The sequence below is a fragment of the Lissotriton vulgaris genome, chromosome 2_2, assembly GCF_964263255.1.
Source record: "Lissotriton vulgaris chromosome 2_2, aLisVul1.2, whole genome shotgun sequence".
Classification (NCBI taxonomy): Eukaryota; Metazoa; Chordata; class Amphibia; order Caudata; family Salamandridae; genus Lissotriton; species Lissotriton vulgaris.
Window position 1 is genome coordinate 92,820,577 of NC_141688.1, and position 26,067 is coordinate 92,846,643.

The 26,067-nt window shown below is 51.2% G+C and overlaps 1 protein-coding gene across 2 annotated transcripts in view; it reads left to right on the forward strand.

The window, feature by feature from the left end:
• The window catches only part of UBE2Q2 (ubiquitin conjugating enzyme E2 Q2), a 687,285-nt gene that overhangs the window by 457,032 nt on the left and 204,186 nt on the right, over nt 1-26,067 (forward strand). For both annotated transcript variants that reach the window (XM_086959354.1, XM_086959353.1), the window contains exon 9: nt 1,412-1,470. In XM_086959354.1, the coding sequence (XP_086815480.1) occupies nt 1,412-1,470 (59 nt within the window). The remainder of the gene's footprint in view (nt 1-1,411; nt 1,471-26,067) is intronic.

Genomic DNA, 26,067 nt, shown 5'->3' on the forward strand with positions numbered 1-26,067 from the left:
ATTTGACTCCAAAACTTGAATTCACGTCCTCCCGTTTCACTTACTCCTTAAGGCCTGTCCTCACTAAATGTACTCTGATGCTCAATGACACTTCATTTGATTGTTTATACCACATTTTATTATTAAATTAAATACAATTATTAAATTGAATGAACATGATTAGCTTTTAGAATAATTTTTGCACAAACTTTAAGTAATAGTCTTCAGAGGAAGAGCAGCTGTAAAGTTAAGCCATTCATGTTTTCCCTCGCATGCTAAGATACTACTAGGAGAAGGCCTTTTGAGAGGTCATCCTCCAGTGAGGGCAGACGTGTTTTCCTGTATGCTATCTCTCCTACCCCAATGTTCATAGAGGCTTATGCCTGTCTTATGACCTTCACCAACCTTGACCTATCCTTCTCCCCCATATTTATAACTTTAACTGTTTTACAAGAGCCTGTAATGAGTGTTTCTGTTTTTGAGGGGACAGCCCTCTCAGCCTGCACCTTTCAAATTGTGGGCCTGCTTTCTTATGTTCTATACAGTGGAAATGTGCCTTTTAGATTCGTTTTTGTTCTCTAAAGGTACAAAAATATATATATTTGGATGCAGTCCTTCCGAGTGGCAAGTTTACCCGTGCCTATTTCTGTTTGACCATCCTTTTGTTATGTATGAGCATAGTTTGTCACCAAGTTAAAATCTTGTTTCATTGGATATTGATGAAAAACTGATGAAAATTGATGCCTTCTGCAGTTGGTCACTTAAACCTGCACGAAGCATTCAGATACAGGCAGGACAAAGTGGTTACCTCAACATGGCCAAATTTAAAAAACAGTACTTCTTGTGGCATGTGATCAGTGTTTATCGGCTGAACTCCCTTGATAAGATGTCCCTTTAAATATTTCTAGCTAAGTGCATTTCATTTTGTAATCGAAGCAAGGATCCTTTTCTTTCAAATAAATCACACAAAGCTTTCATTATATTTACAAGTTGAACATGCAAATTCAAGGCTATTAAGTGTATGGATTCCGACAAGAAAGCAGATATCCAGTTTGGCAGAGTGTTCTAGAGGATTGGTTTAAATAATGTCATGCCTAGTGGCGGTCCTGCTTTGTAGTAACTTAGTTATGTTCAAAACCAAAATAGATAATACCCATTTCTTCTGTAATTTAGTGCAGACATGTTTTTTACAGATAGTTAGGAGTATACTGATTTTTACTGGGTGTATTCCCATAGTTATTTGTTAGGAGGGTTGATAATACAGTGGTCTCAGTGATAAAGCCATTAAAGTCAAAGGGGCTGATTTGATAGTAAACTCTGCTTTGAGGTCACACAAGTAATGTTATAGGTAAGTAATTTCTACTTTTCAGTTCCTTCATGGATGTAGATTGACTTTTTATTGTAATGGTGCATTCTGTTATTTGTTTTTCAGGACAATTTTCCATTTGATCCACCTTTTGTGAGAGTGGTGTCTCCTGTCCTATCAGGGGGGTATGTTTCTCTACTTCTTTCATTTTACTGTAAAATGCTATTTTAGTTTAAAACTAAAAGGGAATGAAAACTCACACACAGACACTCCTTCTCTGCCTGTGTGGTGGGGTATAGTGTTAGTACTTCTATGGCTGTTTGGCTGTTAAGCGCTTTGTTCACCTGGACTATTTGTTGGCTTACATTTTGTGTTGTCTTGCCTGTTTTTTCATGCTTTAGTGGACACTTAGTTCTTTTTTTTCTACCTGTTAGTGTGGATTGTACCCTGCTTCTCCAGTATTAGGGTGTCTTTCATAGATTCACATGCTTGAATATTCCCCGTCGTCGGAGTGGGAGTCCCACGGTAAATAAAATAGCAATAACATACTAATAGTATGTATATGTAAATCATACCAGATGAAATACACATTCGTAAACGGGCAGTAAATGCCTAGACATAATTCCTCATAGGAATACATGAATAGAGAAAAAACACTTGTAGCCTTTTCTGGTCATTATGTTGGTCCAAACTGTAGCCAATCAGGCGCCAGCAGCCCTCCAGAATCTTCTCCTCGGAGCTCAGCACCTCAGATTTTCTACCGCACGTCGTGTGAAGGGAGTCTCTCCCTAAGCTCTGCTCATTTTTCTTCAATTTTTTCTTCAGAATATCAGTTTTGTAATGTCTTCTTACATGAAGTCTACCTTCAGACCCTGCGTCACTTGTGGGAAGCTGAGACCTTTTCCTGTGAACCCTCATGAAGAGTAAATGGACCGCACTCTGCCTGTCTCTGACATGGTAGGAGGAGAAGGGGTTGTTCTTGTGCTTAGACTTTACCCCCCCCTTCTGATGTGGGAGGATTTTTTTGTTTGTCCTGCACATTAAGATTGTAAGTGATGCTTCTCCTCTACTTCACCAGCTGAAGTAACATCGCAATTAAGGTGTCTCTGGTCTTCTTTGAGTCTGCCTCCTACATCTACGCCCACGAGATCTACTCTCAGGCATCTAGACTCACTCTGCGCACTTTTCTACGTGAAAATGTGCCAGCTTGTCAATGATACGGTCAATGTACTCTCTGACGACAATCTCTGCCGTCACTGGTGCTCTGCAATGACAACGCCTCCAGGCATTCGTCGACGACAGTGAGGACGGTGCCCTCTTGTCGACTACAGGCTCGTCGACCACTGGGAGTTTTTGTCGATGGTAAATTTCTTCGACAGTTGGCCTCGTCGACAGTTGGCCTCGTCGACCGTAGGCTCCGTAGACGGTGAGCTCCGTAGACGGTGAGCTCCGTAGACGGTGAGCTCCGTAGACGGTGAGCTCTGTAGACGGTGAGCTCTGTAGACGGTGAGCTCTGTAGACGGTGAGCTCTGTAGACGGTGAGCTCTGTAGACGGTGAGCTCTGTAGACGGTGAGCTCTGTAGACGGTGAGCTCTGTAGACGGTGAGCTCGGTGAGCTCTGTAGACGGCGAGCTCGGTGAGCTCTGTAGACGGTGAGCTCGGTGAGCTCTGTAGACGGTGAGCTCTGTAGACGGTGAGCTCTGTAGACGGTGAGCTTCGTCAACTTTCAGCTTCGATGCCAGTTGGCTTCGTTGACGGATGACCCTGTCAACTGTTGGATTCGTCGACGGTTGAGCCCGCTGGCAGTTGGTTTCACACACTGTTGACTTTTATGCACAATGCTTTTGTAGATGATTTATTTAGTCGACGGCAGCTTTCCGCTACATCGACGTGATGGTTTTTTACTTCTGCATTCTTCTTGGACAGCACATAGCCGTATGAGCATGTTTTCTTTTCAGATCAGAATTATGTATTTCTGACAGCAAGGCTGCCACGGCCTGTACCATGGCGGGATTACGTCTTCTCTTACAACTGGAGTTCTATTGCATTCACCTCCGGTGAATATTGGAGGTTTTCCCCTCCTTATGAAGAGAGCGGCAAATCGATTTCCCCTTTCCCCTCGTTCTGGGGAAACCACAGAAACAAGTTTGTTCAGTTCCTATCATAGACTTTATTTAGCAAGAGTGTGTTAAACTCATGCAGAGGCCAAACTCTGTACCAGCGTTTTTTTTCCTCGCCTCGACAAGAAATGTGAAGCTCCCCACTATTCACCTACTTTTCTAGTCTCTCAGCCTACCCTGACTCAGTCATTACTCCGGCGTCACAGCGATTATCTTGCAAGCCAGTTGGGCAGGTATGCCGCCAGATGTGCTCTGACATGTTGGCGCTAGTAGAACTTATTCCAGAATCCTCCAAGCCTCACGCTTCAAAGATCGTGCAGGAGGGAGAGAGAGAGAGACGTGCATAAGAAATGATACACTGTGCAGCGGAAATTGCGAGTACAGGTTTTCGACAGCTCACAATAGGGGCAGTCTGGCAAAGACAATTTTGCTTCAATGCTACATCTTTCGCAAGGAGGTTCAGACTTCAATACTTCACTTGCCTTTTGATTGAGGACCCCTTCTGGCCAGCATGTTGATGCACTGCAGACCATCTTAACCAACGGCGTTACTCATATCAAACGCAGTCACATAGGCACAGTACCAACAGGTCCTACATAGAAAATCTTCGTACAGCCGAGGCAACTCTTCTAAGAAACAATGGATTACCTTGAACCCACCTTTATTCCCTCCAAAAACGTCGGCGGTCTAATATCTCACTTTGATTATCCAGTATTTGGGTGTCTTTCATAGATTCACATGCCTGAATCATTCCCCGTCGTCGAGACGGGAGCCTCCGGTACATAAAAAAGTAATGTCCTAAGACATACATAAAGAGATTAGGTCTAAGGGACTCACCTTAGTGACCTATCTAGGTCCTTATGCAGGAAGGACCAAATAGAGTAGGCTCCAGGGTCCCACCTTGGTAGCCTATCTGTGTCCTTTTGTAAAAAAGGACCAAAGTAAAAGGAACAACCAATCAGCTACTACCTCCCTCTAGAACCTTCCTGTGAGGAGCCTCAGTCTCTCAGATTTTCTACCGCACGTTGTGCTAGGGAGTCTCCACCTGAGTTCTCCTCAGGAACCTTGGATTTTCATCTAAACTTTACAGTTTTTCGACTTTCTTTGCTATGGCTGATAGCAAAAAGAGAGGACTTTTTTGACCCTGTGCCTCCTGTGGCAAGTTGAGGCTTCACGTGGACGACGAACATGAGACCTGCCTATACTGTCTCTATCCTCACCACCAGTCCATAGACTGCAGGATTTGCCGTAAATTCTCCCACAAAACCCAGAAAGACCGGGAAGGGAGACTTCTGATATGGCTGAACAGGCTTAAGGACAAACCGGAAGGCGACTTGGTTTCTGAAGGTGAGAGCATGTCTGGCGCCTAACAGTTTTCCTTGAAGAGGCCTAGGGCTTCCTCGCCTGGCCCCTCAGACACCCCTCCTAAGAAGTCCAAAAGGTCTTCAGAGGGCAAGCCTACCGTGTCTAGCAAGGACCTTCCTGTCCCCAGGAAGCAGCCACTGCTTACTAGGACGACGGCGACATCGACGACCACCTCATCGCTGAAAACTGTGTCTACGTCGACGACGACAGTGTCGACGACGACGGCATCGTCGACGTCTTCCTCGTCGATGAGACTAACACCCTCATCGTCGACGGGTAGACCGCTTTCATCCTCCGCTCCGTCGATGACTAGGAGCACGCCGTCGACGACACGACCGTCGACGAGGACGTCGACGCCGACACCGTCGACGAAAGCCACACCGTCGATGAAGCCCCCACCGTCGACGAAGAGCACTCCGTCGACGACGGTGCCGACGACGAAGCAGTCGACGGCGGAAAAGTTATCAAAGGCAAAATCACCGTCGACGAGAGCGTCGTCGACGGACATACCGTCGACGAAGACTAAAGTTCAACCAATGACGGAGAGCTCCTTGATGAAGCCATCGTCACAGGCGTCGACGGCGACTGGTGCCTGGAAGGAGTCTGAGCTCCTATCACATGCTATGGACGCCCAAACATCCCATGTTACCATCAGTATTACCAAAAAAACGATTACACCGGAAATGACATCACCTAGTAAGGTCCAGCAGCTAACGCCATCCTGCTTCTTACAGGACCAAGACATGGAGGAGGAAATGTTTACCCAGGCCACTAGCCCTTCAGACCTGATTGTCAAGTGCCAAAGTACTGACGAAGAGCAGGAGGTTGAAGAACCTGTGACTCCAGTTGTAAATACCCAGGTTCACACTCAAGTGACTCCAATGGTGTGCCTGCCAGCCTCCTTAGTTTCAGACTTGCGTTTCCTCATTCAGGACTACAAAGAGCGGTTTCCACAAAAGGCCACTCCTGTTGTTCCGCCAACCCCGCAGCCAGCTGTGTCCGTTCCTGCGCCCGTGCCACGGCATAAGCCCCCTCCACTGGTTCTTCCTAGGACACAGGACCCAGCACAAGACCCCATCTCGTCCGAGGATGAGGGAAGGGAACATGAAGAAGGGGAAGTCCGAGACGATGATACAGACGTGGACGCTGACCAAGACTACGTCACTCACTCTCCAGCCTTTCCGGAGCCACAATCCTCGGAGTCTCCGCCCGCAGACATTGGAGGTTTTCATAACCTCATGGAAAGGGCAGCCAAAAGGTTCCATATGTCCATGGAAACACAGGAAACTGACTGTTTCCTCTATGATTTTAAGGAACCAACGAAGAAAACAACAAGATCGATCCCGATCATTGATTACCTACTAAAACAGGGCAAACAACTCATGCAGTCTCCAGCTTCCCTGCAGGTAGTCGTACCCAGACTGGACAAAAAATATAAAGCTACGTCGTCGGCTCCAGCATGCCTCACGGGTCACCCCAAGGCGGACTCTGTGGTCACCCAGGCGGCGCAGAAGAATTCGCGCAACCCTGCTTCTGTAGTAGGGGATCTCTGTGTATAGTCATAATCTAGTGAATAGTCCCGCCCATGTGCGTGGACCCCGGCAATCAAAAATAATCTCTTAAGTTGTCAAAAGAATGCAGGAACTGCAAAGACACTTAAGAGAGAATTAAAGACAAATAATGCAGCCTATATCCACAGGCTACACTGTCCAGTACTTCAACTAGAAATTCCACCAAAATTCACCACACACAGCCCAGCCTGCTAGTTTCTACCATAGAGAAACCTGCCTCCCCAGTCAAAGACCCAGGAATGATAGAGAGGAAGGTAGGGACAGACAAGCCCCATAGGCTGCCATTATGTGGCTTAAACAGGATACTGTGCCTTTAAGAGAACCTTCTAGACTTCTCCCAGTATCCCAGAATGCATAGCAGGTCCAACTTACTTTCAGTTCTTTTTTCCGGCTCCTGCTTACAGGACCCTGGCATTGAGCTCTCCCTTTTTCAAGGGTTTATTGAATTCGTTTTTGCACTTTTGTCTTTTAAAAGTGTTACAGTTTATTTCTTGGTGCTCTCCTCTCCCTTTTGTGCTGGTTTTTAGGTGTTTTGGGGCTCCAAAATGCCTGGCCTTTTTGTGAAGTGCCCAGCATGTGAGAGGAAGAAGGCCAAAAGCGACCCCCATGATGTCTGCATCGTGTGCCTTCCGGAGAATCATGGCCCTGAGGAGTGTGCTATCTGCCAGCAGCTTTCTGCTAGGACCCTCAGGGACAGATTGAAGATCAGGCTGGCTGGCCTGGAGGATAGGCGTCAACGTGCTGCAGGTGGGTCTGGGCAGCCTGGGAAGGATCCCTCTGCCTCTGCTGAGGCCCCTGGGGGGCTCCCCGGGGGCAGGAAGTCCAGCCAACGGTCCCATTCTCCGTCGACGTCGAAGGCTTCGACGACGGCGTCGAGAGGGATGACGACGGCGTGCTCCCCATCTCCCCGGGGCTCCGGGTCGAGACGGCGTGGCGGATCGACGGCGAAGGAGAAGCCGACGTCGAGGCCGCCGTCGACGTCATCGTCTTCGTCGACGTCGACGTCTTCATACCGACGCCGAAGGCGCAGGGACGTGTTTCGGCGCTCGCCGTCGAAGCGGCACCGACGCTCGCCGTCGAGGCGACACCGTCGGTCGTCGTCGAGGCGACACCGACGTTCGACGTCGAGGGGCTCCTCGACGTCGGGGACAACAAGGCGACGTCGACGATCGACGCCGAGGGCGGACCGCCCGACGTCGAGAGGACGGCGTGAGAGATCGCGCAAGAGGAGATCGACGCCGAGGAGTCGACGTTCGACGCCGAGGATGAGAGGGTCGACGTCGAGGGGACGACGTTCGACGCCGGAGTCCAGGAAGCGCCGTTCGACGCCGGAGAAGCGTCATTCTGCGTCCAGCAGACAGCGGTCAGCGCCGAGGAGTAGATCTCCTTCTCCCAAACGGCGCAGAGGGGGCTCTAGCCCCAGGAGTCACGCCACTTCCGGTGGTCGCAAGAGGAAGAGGTCGCCTGCGGATGGGGATGGCTCCCCACGACCGTCCCCTAAAGGGTCACCGGGCTCGGTGTACTCGGAAGTGTACACTCCATCTCGACCCGGGACTCCTCCTCCTCCACCCGTACCGAAGGAGGACCCTCCGCCCATACCACCACTTCCTAAGGGGGATTCTGATCCACCTCCGGTCCCACCTCATGGGCCCGCCCCGCAGCCGGTGGTCCCTCCGCCGAGGTCCACTTCGCTGCCGTCGCTGCCTGTTCCTCCCAAGGGGACCCCGAAACCGAAGCCCCGGGAGGCTCCGAAGAGTCCCCGTGAGAAGCCACGGAAGACCCCTCCTCGCAAACCGAAGGAGCGCCCTAGAGCTGGCAGGTCTCGTTCTCGCTCTAGGCGCAGGTCTCCCACGAGGTCGAGACACCGCCATAGGAGGCGCGAATCCCGCTCTCGCACGAGATCTTCTGGGACCAGGGACTATTCACCTACGCTGTCGGGGTCGCCGGACACCAGAGTGTCCCCGATAGACGACCTGGTTGCCTTTCAAGACGTCCTGTTGCGGGGCGCGGCGAAGCTAGGCATTACACTGACGGTGCCTACTCCGAAGACGTCCGTCATTTTCGAGACTCTGCATCAGAGGCACATGTCTCGTCCCCTCCTGCCCCTGGTACCGGGCTTGGAAGAACCGGCTATGGCGCTGTTTCTCACCCCGGCTGTGACGAGAGCGGCCCCTTCCAGGCTACTAAAGAAATACCGGGCTCCCGAATCGGATCCGGCCTTCTTGAGAGCGGAGCCTCCGCCTGACTCCGTCATCGTCACGGCGGCCCGCAAGCAGCACGCCACCACTCCGACCTCCACGGTCCCCCCGGACAAGGAATCTAGGTGGATGGACTCGGCGGGACGAAAGATCTGTGGGACTTCCGCGACAACCATGAAAGCGGCGAGTGCAACGGCTCTGTTGGGGCGTTACGACCGCGCCCTCTGGGACTCCCTCGAGCGCTTTGCGGAGCATTTGCCTCGGGAGCAGCGTGAAGACTTCATGGAGGTCCTGAGTGAGGGTATGCTGGTGGCCAACCAGATAATCAGTGCGGCTGCGGACTCCTCCCTGTTGGCTGCTCACGGGTTCTGCCACGGGATCAACCAACGGCGCCACGCATGGCTCCGGCTGACGTCCCTGAAACCGGACGCGCAGCAGCGGGTGGCCAATCTGCCGTTTTCCGGGGAGACCCTCTTCGGGAAGCACGCTGATGATGAAATGGCCCGCATGAAGGCGGAGGCCGAAACGCTGACGGCTGTGGGCTTGGAAAAGCCCAAGGAGACCAAGAAGCAGTACCGCCCTTTCCAGCGGCGGTTCGGAGGTCAAGGCCGAGGACGGGGACAGGCTTCGGGACACTCACAACAGCAGCAGCAGCAGTTCCGTAAGCCGTTCCAGAAGCGGCAGAGGGGCAGAGGAGGCCAGCAGTCGGCTCCGGCGCCCAAGGGCCAGGCGGGGTCTAGGCCCTAGGAACTTACTTCCCCCGGATCCGTTACCCACTCCGGTAGGGGGAAGCATCCAACTTTTTCTGGCAGAGTGGAGAAAAATTACTCAGGACAAGTGGGTGCTGAATATTGTTTGCAATGGATACAGTCTTCGGTTCACCAGCCCTCCTCCAGCGATTCCCCCGGTCAGCTCGCAGTTTCAGCTGCGCGAGCTTCAGGCGGAAGCGGATATCCTGTTAAGGAAAAGGGCGATAGAAGACGTACCTCTGTCTCAGAGAGGAAGAGGTCTGTACTCCCGGTTCTTTCTGGTTCGCAAGAAGGACAAGAACGAGTTCAGGCCCATTCTGGATTTGCGACAGGCAAACAAGTGGATTCGCAGAGAAAAGTTCCGCATGCTGTCGTTGCACCAGATCTACCCTCAGTTGCAACAGGGAGACTGGCTGTGCGCGATAGACCTACAGGATGCCTACTTCCATGTGCCCATTGCTCACAAACACAGGAAGTTCCTGCGGTTCCAAGTCGGCACCAATCACTATCAATACACAGTACTCCCATTCGGGCTGAAGTCTGCGCCAAGGACATTCTCGAAGTGCATGGCGGTGGTAGCGGCACACCTGAGGAGGAACAAGGTGTTCGTCTACCCTTACTTGGACGATTGGCTGATCAAGGCATCCTCCTTCTCGGAAGCGCGAGCACACTTCCAGAAGACGTGCGTTCTCTTGAACAAGCTGGGGTTGCACATCAACATGGCCAAGTCTGTTCCGACTCCGGTCCAATGCATACAGTACTTGGGAGCCTCCATCAATACGCTGTCAGCAAGCGTGTCTCCTTCGGAAGTGCGACGATTATCACTCCTTCGGAAGGCTCAGGCTCTTATGACGACTCCATCTACAACAGTGAGGACGGTGTCTTCTCTACTGGGATCGATGGCCTCTTGTATCTTCCTGACGCCACACGCACGGCTGCACATGAGACCGTTGCAGGAGTGCTTGGAGGACCAGTGGGATCAGAGGAAAGGATCTTGGGACGACGAGATTCGCCTATCGCTGCATGCTCTTCAGTCCCTGAAGTGGTGGTGTTCGGCGGAGAATCTCCTCAGAGGGGTTCCCTTTCACAAGGACATTCCCACGCAGACGGTCGTGACGGATGCGTCTCTTCTGGGATGGGGAGCGCACTCCGGGACTCTGCAGATTCAAGGCACGTGGTCACCGATGGAGGCCACGTATCACATCAATTTCCTGGAACTCAGAGCTGTTCACTTGGCGCTGAAGGCCTTTCTTCCGTCCTTCCGGACCAACTCTCTGCTTGTACAGACGGACAATACCACCACGATGTATTACCTCAACAAGCAGGGGGGGTCGAGATCGCGCACCCTGTCACAGGAGGCGCAGACGATCTGGCACTGGCTCTTGGCCAGAGGACTGACGATAACGGCCACCCATCTACCAGGTGTGCAGAATGTTCAGGCAGACGCACTGAGCAGACTGCTTCAGGAAAACCACGAATGGGTCATAAACGACGAAGTACTAGGAGAAGTCTTCGCAAGGTGGGGAACTCCAGACGTAGATTTGTTCGCCACCGCCGAAAACAGCAAGTGCAGAGACTTCGCCTCCAGGTACTTCCAGCAAGGGACGCTGGGGAATGCGCTATGGATCGACTGGACGAACAACTTTCTGTACGCCTTTCCTCCCATTCCCCTGATTCCGGCGGTGCTCATCAAGCTGGCCCGGTCCAGGGCTCGGATGATACTCATCGCCCCGGAGTGGCCCAGGCAGTGGTGGTTCACGGACCTGCTTCACCGGTCTCTCCTTCCTCACATTCGGTTGCCGTGCAGGCCGGACCTTCTCACGAAGTTCGGGGGACGGATGTTACACCCCAACCTATCGTCTTTGAGTTTGGCGGCATGGCTCCTGAGATAGTGCAGTATGGCCATCTTAATCTGCCCGATGATTGCATGGACATTCTGAAGGAGTCCAAGAGACCTTCCACTAGGACTTCATATGCTTACAAGTGGAAGAGGTTTTGTATCTGGTGCCAGTCTAAGAACCATGATCCTACGACCTGTAAGGAAGATGTCATCCTTCCTTACCTTTTACATTTGGCGCAGTCTGGCCTTAATGTGCATTCCATTAAGGTTCATCTGGCTGCATTGACTGCCTACAGGAAATGCCCTTCACAGACTTCCTTTTTCCAGATCCCCGTGATCAAAGATTTTCTGGAAGGATTGAAGAAAGTATTCCCTCCTGTCAGGCTTCCCTCGCCTTCATGGGAATTGAATGTGGTGCTGTCCAGGTTGATGAAGGAACCTTTTGAACCTATTCATAAGGCTTCGTTGCAGCACCTGTCCTGGAAGGCGGCGTTCCTCGTGGCCATTACATCGGCCCGCAGGGTGAGTGAAATTCAGGCGTTGTGTTGTAATGAACCTTATACTGTATTTCATGCTGCTAAGGTTGTTATGCGTACTCACCCTAAATTTCTTCCCAAGGTTATTTCTGACTTTCATGTCAACCAGACTATAACTTTACCTACGTTCTTTCAGAACCCTTCGTCCCCAGCGGAGAGGTCTCTCCATTCTCTGGATGTTAGGAGGGTGTTGAAATTTTATCTGGATAAAACCAAAGATATTCGTAGGTCTGACCAGTTGTTTATCAATTATGGATCGGTCAGGACAGGTCTTGCGACCTCTAAGCAATCCATCTCTAGGTGGATTGTGTCCTGCATACAATTGTGTTATCAGAAGGCTAATAAGACCTTAGGAGGTAAGCCTAAGGCTCATTCCACCAGGGGCAAAGCTGCCACGACGGCTCTGCTCCGTAACGTGCCGATTGCTGAAATCTGCAAGGCAGCCACTTGGAAGTCGGTTCATACCTTTGCTAAGCATTACTGCCTGGACACTGACGCCAGGGCAGACGCTCAGGTTGGACAGGCTTCACTGCGGAATTTGTTCGCACAATAGTGGCATTATGTATTTACTCTCCACCGCCGCTTAGTTGTGGGGATGGGCTTGCCATTCTATTCACTAGATTATGACTATACACAGAGATCCCCTACTACAGAAGGAGTAGTTTCTGTCCTGTAACTCCAGTTCTGTAGTAGGGGTATCTCTGTTATAGTCATAAGCGCCCTCCCTCCTCCCCGGTGGAGAATTCTTCATGTAAACAATGCTGCAGGTCTGGCGTTTTATACGCCTTCAAAAAGAACTGAAAGTAAGTTGGACCTGCTATGCATTCTGGGATACTGGGAGAAGTCTAGAAGGTTCTCTTAAAGGCACAGTATCCTGTTTAAGCCACATAATGGCAGCCTATGGGGCTTGTCTGTCCCTACCTTCCTCTCTATCATTCCTGGGTCTTTGACTGGGGAGGCAGGTTTCTCTATGGTAGAAACTAGCAGGCTGGGCTGTGTGTGGTGAATTTTGGTGGAATTTCTAGTTGAAGTACTGGACAGTGTAGCCTGTGGATATAGGCTGCATTATTTGTCTTTAATTCTCTCTTAAGTGTCTTTGCAGTTCCTGCATTCTTTTGACAACTTAAGAGATTATTTTTGATTGCCGGGGTCCACGCACATGGGCGGGACTATTCACTAGATTATGACTATAACAGAGATACCCCTACTACAGAACTGGAGTTACAGGACAGAAACTACTCCATCCCCTTTATCAACACCACCCGATAAAGAAGGCAGGAAGCTGGATGCCGTCGGAAAGCGTTTTTCCACTACGTCTGCGACGACTGTGAAGATCGCCAACTCCATTGCCCTTCTCGGACGTTACAACCGTCAACTCTGGGCGGACATCGCGCCCTACCTTGCTGACCTTCCAGAAGATCTGAAAGCGGAGGCACACTCGCTCCTCCTCGAGGGCCAAACTTCGGCGTCCGAACTGATCGACTGTGCCATTGACGTGGCCATGACTGGCTTCAGACAGTTGGCAGGCGCCGCTGTCCTAAGACGCCAAGGCTGGCTTAAGGCCACCTCTTTCAGACAGGAGATCCAAACCAAAATACTTGATATGCCTTATGACGGCGATCATCTTTTCGGCGAGAAGATTGACGAAGCCCTCACCGCAATCAAGAAGGACACCGACACAGCCAGAGCCCTAGGGACTCTACAATCTCGCAATCAGTCCTTTTGTACCAACAGAGGAAGAGGACAATCCTCCTATAGAGGTTCTTATCAAAACAAGTCCTCCTACTCATACTCACAGGGCAAGACGCAGTTTCAACAGCGTCAAAACCAGTCGGGACGTCAGACCTCCTTCAACAAATCGTCCTACAGAGGAAAAGGACAGAAGAGACCCGCAGGCAATCGCCAATGACTCTGTCAATTGGCCAGCCCCTCCACCATCACATTCTTTAAGACTTGGAGGAAAACTTTCTTTTTACCTGCAAAATTGGCGGCAAATAACAACGGACCGGTGGGTTCTACAACTCCTTCAATTCGGCCACTCTCTGGAATTCCTCTCAAATCCCCCACAGACACCCCCTGTCAAGCGCCCTCACAGACACCTACGGCTGCTTCTCCAAGAACTAGCTTCCCTGCTTCAGAAGAGCGCAATAGAAAAAGTTCCACACGCCCAAAAGGGGGAGGGATTCTATTCCCACTTCTTCCTAATTCACAAAAAGGGAAAGAAATGGCGACCGATCCTCGACTTGAGAGCTCTCAATGTGTTCTTAAAGAAACAGTCGTTCCGTATGGTCACGCTACAAGAGATCCTGGGACTTCTGGAAAAAGGCGACTACATGACATCACTAGACCTACAGGACGCCTATTACCACATCCCTATCCTCAAGGGACACAGGAAGTACCTCAGATTTGCAGTCGCAGGTGTACACTACCAATTCCGTGTCCTCCCCTTCGGCCTCAAATCTGCCCCACGGATCTTTACGAAATGCCTTTCTCCTGTCGCAGCCTTTCTTCGCCAGCAGGGACACCAGGTCTTCCCTTACCTGGACGACTGGCTGGTAAAGGCTCCGTCGAAAGAAGCCGCAGCCGCATCTTCCAGCGCCTGTCTGCATCTTTTCGGCCGACTAGGCTTGACCCTCAACAAAGAAAAGTCATCTCTAATACCAACCAAAGTCATCACTTTCCTTGGAGCGACCCTGGACACGGAATGCACAAAAGCCTTCCCATCACAGGAGAGAAAATCGAAACTTATCTCCTTGGCCAAGTCAGTGGCATCCAAAAAGACTCTGACCGTCCGTATCTTCAAATCGCTCCTCGGCATGATGTCGTCATGCATTCTGCTCATCCCGCACTGCCGCCTAAAAATGCGTCCCCTTCAGGAAGAACTGACAAAACAGTGGACACAAGCTGCGGGATCCTTCGAGGACCGCATAAGAGTTACCCAACCTATGATCAACAATCTACAATGGTGGAGGTCAACCAAACACCTGTCGCAAGGACTGCCGTTCCTGCTTCCGGCGCAACCACATATCATCACCACGGACGCATCCTTGGAAGGCTGGGGTGCAGTCCTGCAAGAACTACAGACCAACGGGAAATGGACGCCACAGGAATCCAAACTCCACATCAACATTCTGGAGCTAAGGGCAGTTTTCCTGGCGCTCCAATCGTTCCTCCCGCGCATCCGAAACTCCCCAGTGCTAGTCAGGACGGACAACACCACAACGATGCACTACCTGAACAAACAGGGAGGGACGCGCTCTCTCTCTCTCTCTCTCGAGAATCTCAGACGGTTTGGAACTGGCTTCTCCAACATGGCATAACACTCAAAGCCGAATACGTTCCGGGCAAAGACAACGTCCTAGCGGACGCCCTGAGCAGAGAACAGTCTCTATCCCACGAATGGGAGTTGGATGCGGGAGCAATGAACTACATCTTCGCGAAGTGGGGGACACCACAGATAGACCTCTTTGCCACCAGGGAGAACGCCAAATGCCCGAGCTTCGCAAGCAGGCTTCCCCAACCAGGAACACTAGGGAATGCATTTTCCATAGCTTGGCAGAACGTGTTTGCTTACGCCTTTCCACCATTCCCACTGATACCCAGAGTAATCAGGAAGATGAAATCGGAGCCCTGCACCCTGATCCTCATCGCCCCATCCAGGCCGAGGCAGCACTGGTACACGGAACTTCATTGTCTATCTATCCATCCGCCTCTTCGCCTACACAGTCACCCGACCCTGCTCACGATGTCTCACGGACAGGTTCTCCACCCGAACCTGGGCCCTCTGAAATTGTCAGCCGGGCTCCTGAATACCGCGAGTTCAGCCACCTGAACATTCATTCCGCAGGAGTGCAGAGATGTCCTGGCCAACGCTAGAGCTGACAGCACTAAAAAGACCTATACTCTCAAATGGAAACGCTTCTGCGTCTGGTGTGCGAAGGAAGGTCTGCACCCTTTCCATGTCACCCCCCAGCAACTCCTGCCATACCTCCTACACCTGGCGCACTCCGGACTTGCCCATGCGTCCATCAAGGTCCACCTGGCAGCAATTTCTAGGTTCACTCGAACTTCTAGGGGCCCTTCCCTGTGGGCGGATAGGCTCATCAAACAATTCCTAAAGGGCCTTTTTAGGTCCTTCCCTAGACCAAAACCTGTCCCTCCAACATGGTAACTCAACGTAGCTCTTCACCAGTTGATGAAGCATCCCTTCGAGCCTATCCACAAATCGGGTATCAAATTCCTGTCGTGGAAGACAGCCCTCCTACTGGCACTAACCTCGGCCAGAAGGGTAGGTGAATTGCAAGCCCTCTCCATCCAGGACCCTTTCTTACAATTCAAAGAGGACAGAGTCATCCTGCGTACTAACCCACGATTCATACCCAAAGTCCCATCGGACTTCCATTTAAATGAGCCCGTGGTTCTTAAATCGTTCTTTCCGAACCCATCTACTTCGGCTGAGAAATCACTGCACTCTTTAGACCTTCAGAGATGCCTCAAATTCTATCTTGACAGAACAAGACAATTGAGGAAGTCATCCCAACTCTTTGTCGCATTCAGCAGACCTAGGAAGGGCATGCCCTTAACAAAACAAAGTATATCAAGATGGATCTCTTCAGCTATAACTCTCTGCCATGAGAAGGCGGGGCGACCTCTGGACTCACGGGCCAAAGCCCATTCCACCAGAGCCATGTCTACGTCTGCGGCACTGTTTGCTGGAGTGCCACTCCTGGACATCTGTAGAGCGGCGACCTGGAAGTCCCTGCACACCTTCACCAGGCACTACTGCTTGGACGCTGAGCTGACGAAAGACGCAGCAGTGGGCAGAGCTGTGCTTCGCCATCTATTCCAGTGAGGTGAGCCCTCCTACTTCCCACCATCCTTGACCGGTATGCACATTTCTTTCTTACTAGATACTGCATGCAACTGTTAATGTTGGTTTACAGTCACAAATGTTCCTTATATGCAAACTTATGTATGCTGTACCAACACAGGATGTGCATATTGTATTGCTTGCTACCCCGATTCAGGCATGTGAATCTATGAAAGACACCCAAATACTGGATAAGAAATGCGTTACTTACCTGTAACTGCAGTTATCCAGTATTAGTGTCTTTCATAGATTCACATGCACCCTCCCGCCTCCCCTGGTAGGACTCACCTCTCTCTAACAGGTTTACACCTAACCAACTTGGTGCGTACGAAAATCTGAGAGACTGAGGCTCCTCACAGGAAGGTTCTAGAGGGAGGTAGTAGCTGATTGGTTGTTCCTTTAACTTTGGTCCATTTTTACAAAAGGACACAGATAGGCTACCAAGGTGGGACCCTGGAGCCTACTCTATTTGGTCCTTCCTGCATAAGGACCTAGATAGGTCACTAAGGTGAGTCCCTTAGACCTAATCTCTTTATGTATGTCTTAGAACATTACTTTTTTATGTACCTGAGGCTCCCGTCTCGACGACGGGGAATGATTCAGGCATGTGAATCTTTGAAAGACACTAATACTGGATAACTGCAGTTACAGGTAGTTAAACGCATTTCTTCCAATTGGTCAAAGCCTGTTGGGTTTTTAAACGTCATGCCCAAGCGCACACTCTAGAATTTGTCAAATTTCCCTCATTCTACACCTCCACCTTCTCATCTACGGGAGTCGTTTGCACAAGTGTCTATATGGATACAAACAGGGACCGTCGGAGAGGTTCCGAATCTCCAAAATCGTTAGGGTTTACTCTCAGTTCCTCCTCAACAAGCAAATGAGGAAAGTAGCGCATGATTTTAGATCTTGCCGCAAACTTTACAAATATTGTCCCTCGAAGTCCTAAAGTTCTTATGCCAGAACGACTTTATAACTACTCTCAACCTCTCAACCACCAGGATGTCTATTTTCATGTGCCAATCCTTCTTCGTAAGCACAGGAAGTGGCTACGCTTTATAACAGGTACAAAACATTTTCAATTAAAGTCCTACCTTTTGGACTTCGGTCCGCTTCACGTGTCTTTACATAGATCATGGCACCAGTGGCAGCCTATCTACGCCTGCAAGGCATACAAATGTATCATTACTGAGACAACTGTATAATAAGGGCTCGCTCTTATTTGCAGTCCAGCACACCCAGACTTGTCAGTCGCTGTTTCAAAACCTGGTTTTCAATAAATCATGACAAGTCCCAACTAGTACTAGCTCCGATATGAACGTTTCTCAGAGCATCAATCAATACAAACCTAGCAAAGATGTTTGTCTCACATGAACGGCGAGCCTGCAGCTCCCTCTTGGTGGTTCTTCTACATGAAAAAAAAACGTCCGTTTTCAGTAGATCCCCAAGGTCATTCCTGGCATGGCCTCCACCTGCATCCCGTTGGTTCCCAACTACAGATTACACATAAAAAAAAATTAAAAACTGCTAGAGGAGCTAGACAAGCAGTGGTTGCATGTCTCCAGTTCATTCAAAGATCTCATTCAAATCAATCCTCGGATGCAAGAGGCCTTTTGTTTGGTGGGTCCAAGAAAGAATTTTGTGTGCTTTTCCTTCAAGAAGCGCCAAATTACACAATCACCACAGACTCATCCCTCAAGGGTTTGGTGGGCATATCTTCAAGGGCTGAAGGTCAGCGGGAAAGGGAACCCTCAACAGAAGGCTTGGCACATCAATCTGCTAGAGCTAGGTGCCATCTTCTTAGCCCTCAAATCCTTTTGTGCAATCATTCAAGGGGCCACAGTATTGGTTCGCACAGACAATACTTCAGGTATGCATTACTTAGAAGAACTGACCTCGTTCTTCCCTGTTTCTTTATCTCAGTAAGCCCAAGAGATATGGGCTTGGGCGATATGACACAGGATCAAACTCTTGGCTGTTCATTTGCCGTGAGTTGCAAATGTGCTGGCAGACACCCTCAGCAGGTCAACAGGTGTCCAACCACGAATAGGAACTGCATCAGCCAACGGCGGATCGAATCTTCCAGCAGTGGGGTCATCCCGATCTAGACCTCTTTGCGACAAAAAAGAACAGCTAATGCCTGTTTCTTTGCAAACTGGCATCCCCACAGGGGAAGGCGTTTTCGATGAACTGGTCTCAAATATATGCTTACGCCTTTCCTCCAATACCGTTGGTTCCGAGAGTTCTCCGGAAGATGAAGAAAGAGCCGTGTCATTTGATTCTCATCGCCCCCAGGTGGCCTCGCCAATACTGGTTCACCGAACTTCTTCTCCTCTGAGTGCGATCCAATACAGTTTCGACCAATACCGAATCTCCTCTCCATTCAGAATGGTCAAATTTGCCATCCGGATCCGGCTTCTCAAAAATTAGCAGCTTGGCGCCTGAGCACCTTGAATTAGCTCATCTGACTATCTCGGCGGATTGTAAGTAGGTACTGGATTACGTGAGAGCACCTACTAAAATAGACATATAGACTTTCATGGAAAAGAATCTGCATTTGGTGTTAATCTGCTGGGTTTCACCCATGTTCGTTGCATGTGGGCTGCTGAATTCATATCTGTGCATAGATCGCCGCCTAGTGTTGGGTCCGGATGATTGCACATTGTTGTCCTGGAAGAGTCTTCGAAGTATCACGAGATAGGTGGCTCCTCCCCTGGACTACAATGCGCATGGGCATCGGCTCCATCCCCAGATTGTTTTTTTCCGCCATTGGGTTCGGATGTGTGTCGGTTCCCTCTGTCGGAACCGATAGTTGTTAACTCACTTAACTCTAGACCAAAAGGTCTTTAGGCTTTGCGCCGGTATCGTTTTCGTTCGGGTTTACTGTTTTCTCCAGCTCCGAACTCTCGCTGCCCTTCCGCGTGCTGTCGGCGCGGACGGGCCTACACGACGCTCCAGACATGGAACGGACTCCGTTTAAACGGTGCCCGGTGTGCAACGCGAAATACTCGCACCTCGACGTGCACCCAGTGTGCAACACTTGTCTGTCGCCGGACCACGACGAGGCCAGGTACATGGCCTGCTCGAAGTTCCGGTGCAAGAAGACCCTCAAGATTCGTCGGGCCGCGAGGCTCCAGGCCAAACTGTCTGCGCCCCCGCCGGACAACATCTTCGAAGAAGACGTCGGAGGCGACGATGTCCAGCAGGTTTCGGACTCTAGCCCTGCGTCCGAGGGGGAGGCCTACGACGCAGGGGACGAGGAGTTTGACGAAGCCGACGACGAGGTAGGGGACGACTATACGGCCATTGCCACCGTGGGGGATAGCTCGGAGGAGGAGCACCCCCGGACTGACTCAGGGGTCGAACCCCTTCCTGCGGCCCAGGTCGAGGGATCGCCTTCGGGCCTTACCCAAGACCATGTTATTAGTCCAGCAGCCCCGCCTACGAGCCCGGCCACGGACATTTTGGAGGTGCCACTCACATTTCCAAAAACGAAAGTGAAGCCTTCGGGTTCAACAGCTCCGGCTTCGAAACCGAAAGTGAAAGCCGTACAGAAGGCTCTGGAGGCGTCAAAATCTAAAAAATTCAAAATGGCCGACTTGGACAGTCCCGCCAAGATGGCCGACCCGAAGGCCTCAGGGTCGGTGGCGAAGTCGTCCGACGCGGCTGCGTCGGCGCCGAAGATGGTCGCGGTCGATGACCCGAAGAAGGCTTCGAAGAAGCGTCAAGGCGATCACAAAGCTCTGGCTTCCTCGGCCCCGGCCGTCGGAGCCAAGGACGGTACCGCGTCGACTCCGAAGACGGTGCCTCTCGCCGACACCACTCCCAAATCAGGGAAATCAAGCGAGGCGGTCATACCCTCTCCAGCCCTTTCGAAGAAGGTCCAGGAGTCCCTGCAACGGATCCGAAAGGCCGCGGAGCTTCCCGACCCTGAAGCTGGGGTGTCGAAGCCCGCGCTGAAGCCGTCCAAGGCACAAGCGCCTATCCGCTTCACCCTGCCGCCGAAGTCGACGCCGAAGGCCTTCGCTGCGAAGCAGGTGGCTGGGGTGCCCTCGAAGGAGGTGTCGACGCCCAAAGCGTCTCCGGTGGTGTCTAGACCTCGGCTCCAACCACTCGCGGAGGAAGAACGTCGTGAAGTCATCATCGACGCCAATACTGGGAAACTGTCCCTCCTCAAGAGAAAAATCACCACGGAGCCGGTGCTGGAACACTTTCGCATTCCTCTAAAAAACAAAAGGGACTCTGCGGGTACTTCAGCGCCTCTGGCGCCGGCGTCCCCAAGTGACCTGCCGCGTTCCCCACCTCGCTCTACCGCAGGAGGCGACCCTGAGGACCCGCAGTCGGGTCAGGAACCGCATCTCTTTGCGGCAAAAACTTCGCCAACGGAGGACTCTGCTGCCTTCAACGCGCTAATCGAGAGAGCTGCGGCTAACCACGATGTCGAGCTGCACTCCGATCCTGTGGATGTGGACTTTTTATTTGACACTTTCTCTGTGGCCGAAAAGTCAATCAAAACTTTGCCAATGCTCAAGGGAGTGCTCAAGCACGCGCAGGAGGTCTTCAAGGAGCCCACTCGGGCACGTGTCATCAATCCACGCATTGATAAAAAATATAAGGCAGCGCCCTCGGATCCAACATATATCAAGGGACACTTGCCACTAGACTCTTTGGTTGTTTCCAACGCTCGCAAGAGGGCGAACTCTCAGACAACTGGTGACGCTCCTCCCCCAGACAAAGAGTCGAAAATATTTGAGGCCTCAGGGAAACGGATTGCTGCACAGGCAGCTAACATTTGGCGCATCTCGAACACGCAGGCCCTACTTGCACGCTACGATAGGGCTCCTTATGACACCCTAGAAGCACTGCTGCAGCACTTGCCTGACCAGTACAAGGAGGCAGGGGAGATGTTAATTCAAGAGGGAAAGCTCATCACAAACGCTTCCATAAAATGTGCGCTAGATGTGGCTGATACGGCATCCAGGGCAATCAACACTAGTGTGTTGCTCAGAAGGCATGCATGGCTTAGGATTTCAGGGTTTAAACCTGATATACAAACGACCATCCTGAACCAGACGGTTAATCCTGACCATTTGTTTGGCCCTGAGGTGGATGCGACGCTTGAGAAAATGAAAAAAGATACAGACACCGCTAAGTCTATGGGGGCCCTTCAGTCTCAGCAGTTTCGGGGTGGCTCCTTTCGCCGCTCCAATACCAGAGGCACCTCAAGGGGTCAGGCATCGCAATCCACCCAGTACTACAAAGGCAATACCCAAACCTCATACACCAACAAGGGTAGAGGTGGCTACAGAGGCAACAACATCAAAGGCAGGGGACGTGGAAACAACAGCTCCAGGTCCACCGCCGCCAACAAGCAGTGACGCCTTGTCACTGCCCCCCGACCACACAACACCGGTCGGGGGAAGACTCCAGCAGTTCCTGCCCGCGTGGAAATCCATCACCACGGACAGGTGGGTCAAGTCTCTTATCCAGTACGGTTACTGTCTGGAACTTACCTCCACTCCACCAAACATACCTCCAAGAAGCCGTCCTATGTCCGGCAAGCACTTGCTCTTGTTGCAGCAGGAAGTTCAGGTCATGCTGCAAAAAGGGGCAATAGAGCTCGTCCCACTGCAGGAAAGGGGTACAGGAGTTTACTCTCTGTACTTTCTAATCCCCAAAAAGGACGGTTCCCTGCGGCCCATCCTGGACCTCAGGCCCCTCAACTGGTACATTCTCTCGGAGCATTTCCATATGCTCACGTTGCAGCAGGTACTCCCTCTGCTTCGACAGGGGGACTTCCTGGCTACGTTGGATCTGAAAGACGCATACTTTCATATCCCCCTGCATCCTTCCCACAGGAAGTATCTCAGATTCACGATCCAAGACCAGCACTACCAGTTCAGGGTTCTGCCGTTCGGGGTCACCACAGCGCCAAGGGTCTTTACGAAGTGCCTGGCGACTGTGGCGGCGCATCTGCGACGCCAGAACGTCCACGTCTACCCTTACCTGGACGACTGGCTCATTCAAGCAAAGACAGAACAACAGTGCGCCGACCACGTGTCCCTCACTATTCATCTCCTGCACGATCTGGGATTCTCTCTGAACTACCCAAAATCCCATCTCCAGCCCGCCCATGTACGACAGTATCTGGGCGCGACAATAAACACTCTGGCAGCCACTGCGCAGCCAAATTCAGTGAGAATCGCCAGTATCCAAACGCTGATCCAACGATTCAGACCTCAACACTCGCTTCCAGCGAAGGTGTTCATGCAGTTGATAGGCATGATGGCCTCCTGCATCTCCATTGTCCCGCACGCGAGGCTACATATGCGTCCGCTTCAGGAGTGCCTGGCACTTCAGTGGACTCAGGCTCATGGGCAACTGACAGACCTAGTGTTGGTGAGCGGTCGGGCATACAACTCTCTGCATTGGTGGAATCCACAAAACCTTTGCAAGGGCCGACCATTCCAAGAGCCTGTGCCGCAGATTATCCTGACAACGGACGCTTCTCTCCAGGGATGGGGAGCGCATGTACTCCACTACACGGTGCAGGGACTATGGACACTACAGCAAAGGAAGATGCACATCAATGTGTTGGAACTGATGGCAATCTTCATGGCCTTGAAGGCGTTCAAAGTACATCTGTGCAACAAGGTCGTGTTGATCCGGACGGACAACATGACAGCCATGTACTACATTCAAAAACAGGGAGGCACACACTCTCCGCAGCTGTCTCATCTGGCTCAGAGCATGTGGAAGTGGGCCATTCAGAGGAACATCTTCCTCATGGCGGAGCATCTCCTGGGCAAAGACAACCAGATGGCGGACCTGCTCAGCAGGCACAGCCATCAAATGCACGAGTGGGAGATACATCCATCCGTACTCCAACCGTACTTCCAAAGGTGGGGTCATCCAGAGATAGACCTGTTCGCCACAAAGGAGAACGCAAAATGCCAAAGCTTCGCCGCCAGGTTCCCACACCCGCAATCACAGGGCAATGCGATGTGGATGAACTGGTCAGGCAGATTTGCGTACGCTTTTCCCCCAGCACCTCTGATACCGCTGGTGGCACGCAAGCTCAGGCAGCACTCGATGACTCTCATCCTGGTTGCTCCAACGTGGGCTCGCCAGCCGTGGTACACCACGTTTCTGGAACTCTCCGTGGTACCGCATCAAAGGCTTCATCTCACTCCCAGCCTTCTGACGCAGAGCCATGGCGACATTCAGCACCCAGATCCGCAACAGCTCAACCTGGCGATCTGGCTCCTGAAGTCCTAGAGTTTGGCTACCTCAATCTTCCTCCCGATTGCATGAACATCATTCGGGAGGCAAGAAAGCCCACTACTAGAGCTTGTTATGCGGCTTAATGGAAGAGGTTTGTCATTTACTGTGTTAACCACGACATTGACCCGCTAGATGCTTCCATTCAAAACATCATTGGTTACCTGTTCCACTTGTATCAATGCAATTTGGCGTACTCTTCCATCCGCATTCACCTGTCTGCTATGGCAGCATACCTCCAGAATAGGCAACACCTGTCACTTTTTAAGGTCCCTGCTATCAAGGCTTTTCTGGAAGGACTCAAGAGAGTCATTCCACCAAGGACCCCACCAGCCCCAGAATGGAACCTCAATGTGGTTCTTACAAGACTGATGGGTCCTCCCTTTGAGCCACTGCACTCTTGTGAGCTTCAGTTTCTGACTTGGAAGGTTCCTTTCTTAGTAGCAATTACATCGCTACGGAGGGTTAGCGAGTTGCAGGCGCTCACCATCCAGGAACCGTTCTTCCAAGTACATGCTAACAGGGTTGTGCTCCGCACTAACCCTAAATTCTTACCCAAGGTTGTGTCTCAGTTCCATATGAACCAGACAATTGAGTTGCCGGTGTTTTTCCAAAACCCAGAGACGCTGGCGGAGCGGATGCTCCACACCCTTGACGTGAAAAGAGCCTTGATGTACTATGTGGACAGGACAAAAGATTTCCGCAAAACCAAGCAGCTTTTCGTTGCTTTTGCCTCACACCACAAGGGAAACGCTATCTCCAAAGCTGGGATCGCTAGGTGGATTGTGAAATGCATTCAGATCTGTTACGCTAAAGCTAAACGCACTCTCACTATCCCACCAAGAGCCCACTCCACCAGGAAGTTGGGGGCCTCTATGGCTTTCCTAGGTAACATTCCCTTAGAGGATATTTGTAGAGCAGCCACATGGTCTACCACACATACTTTCACTAAACATTACTGTGTAGACGTGCACTCCAAACAGCAGGCAGCTGTTGGTCAGGCTGTTCTCAAGACACTTTTTCAGACTGCTGCAGCTGGCACGGGCGGCCGCCGCTAATGGGGGGACTGCTATGTATTCTATGCACAGATATGAATTCAGCAGCCCACATGCCTCGAACTGCAAATGCTACTTACCAGTATGCATCTGTTCTTGGCATGTATGGCTGCTGACATTCATATCGCCCACCCTCCTCCCCGGCGCCTGTAGCAGCTGCAGTCTTCATATATATATATGCTCATAGCATGGTCATCACTCACATTCTTCACTCCATCTCTGCCAATGGCTAAAAACAATCTGGGGATGGAGCCGATGCCCATGCGCACTGTAGTCCAGGGGAGGAGCCACCTATCTCGTGATACTTCGAAGACTCTTCCAGGACAACAATGTGCAATCATCCGGACCCAACACTAGGCGGCGATCTATGCACAGATATGAATGTCAGCAGCCCTACATGCCAAGAACAGATGCATACTGGTAAGTAGCATTTGCATTCATGCAACGCCGGACCAGATATTACCTTTTTTCTTGCACTTGGCAAGATCAGGCTATCTCATGCAACGTTGAAGGTCTTTTTGGCAGCCATTTAAAGGTAACGTCAGGATGGGTCCATCTCTCTTTATTCTTCAAGAATACAACAGTTCTTTAAGGGACTATTCAGAATGTTTCCTCCTGTACGTCGTCCGCCTCAATCATGGCATTTTAGTTTCAAAAGTGTTTTTATTGAAATTTTTAACAGGCATATAGTAAGACATCTCTGTGAGAAAAGTAAGCTCAGAGCATACATTGCGGGCGGGACAGACAAGCATGTCTTCCCTTGTGCAGCAGAATAAGCAGTGAAGATATGCCCATTGAGCGACTTGACGTCTTGCTTGGAAGGGCAAAAGATTGACATGGAAAAAACAACACAAACCAAAACCCCCCACCCTCTCCCCACAAAATCCCCCACCCCGACCAGTGTGCCCAGGAAGGTCAGTGGCATCTGCATTGTGTCGCGGGAGTATGACGATGCCAAGAGTAGAGTCACCGGGAGTCACCGGCGGTGCCAGTGAGACGCAAAACCCTAAGATATTTGGGGTAGGTAACTTCATTGAACTCCTTGGATAAGAGGGTCAGCAAAGGAAGCCACGTTTTGCGAAAGGCGTCTGTGGAGCTCGTGAGAGTGGCGTGGATACGCTCCATCCCAAGGGTGAACCACAGTTTGTGGAGCCATCCCGTGTGTGTAGGTTTAGTCGTGGTGCCCCATAGTGACAA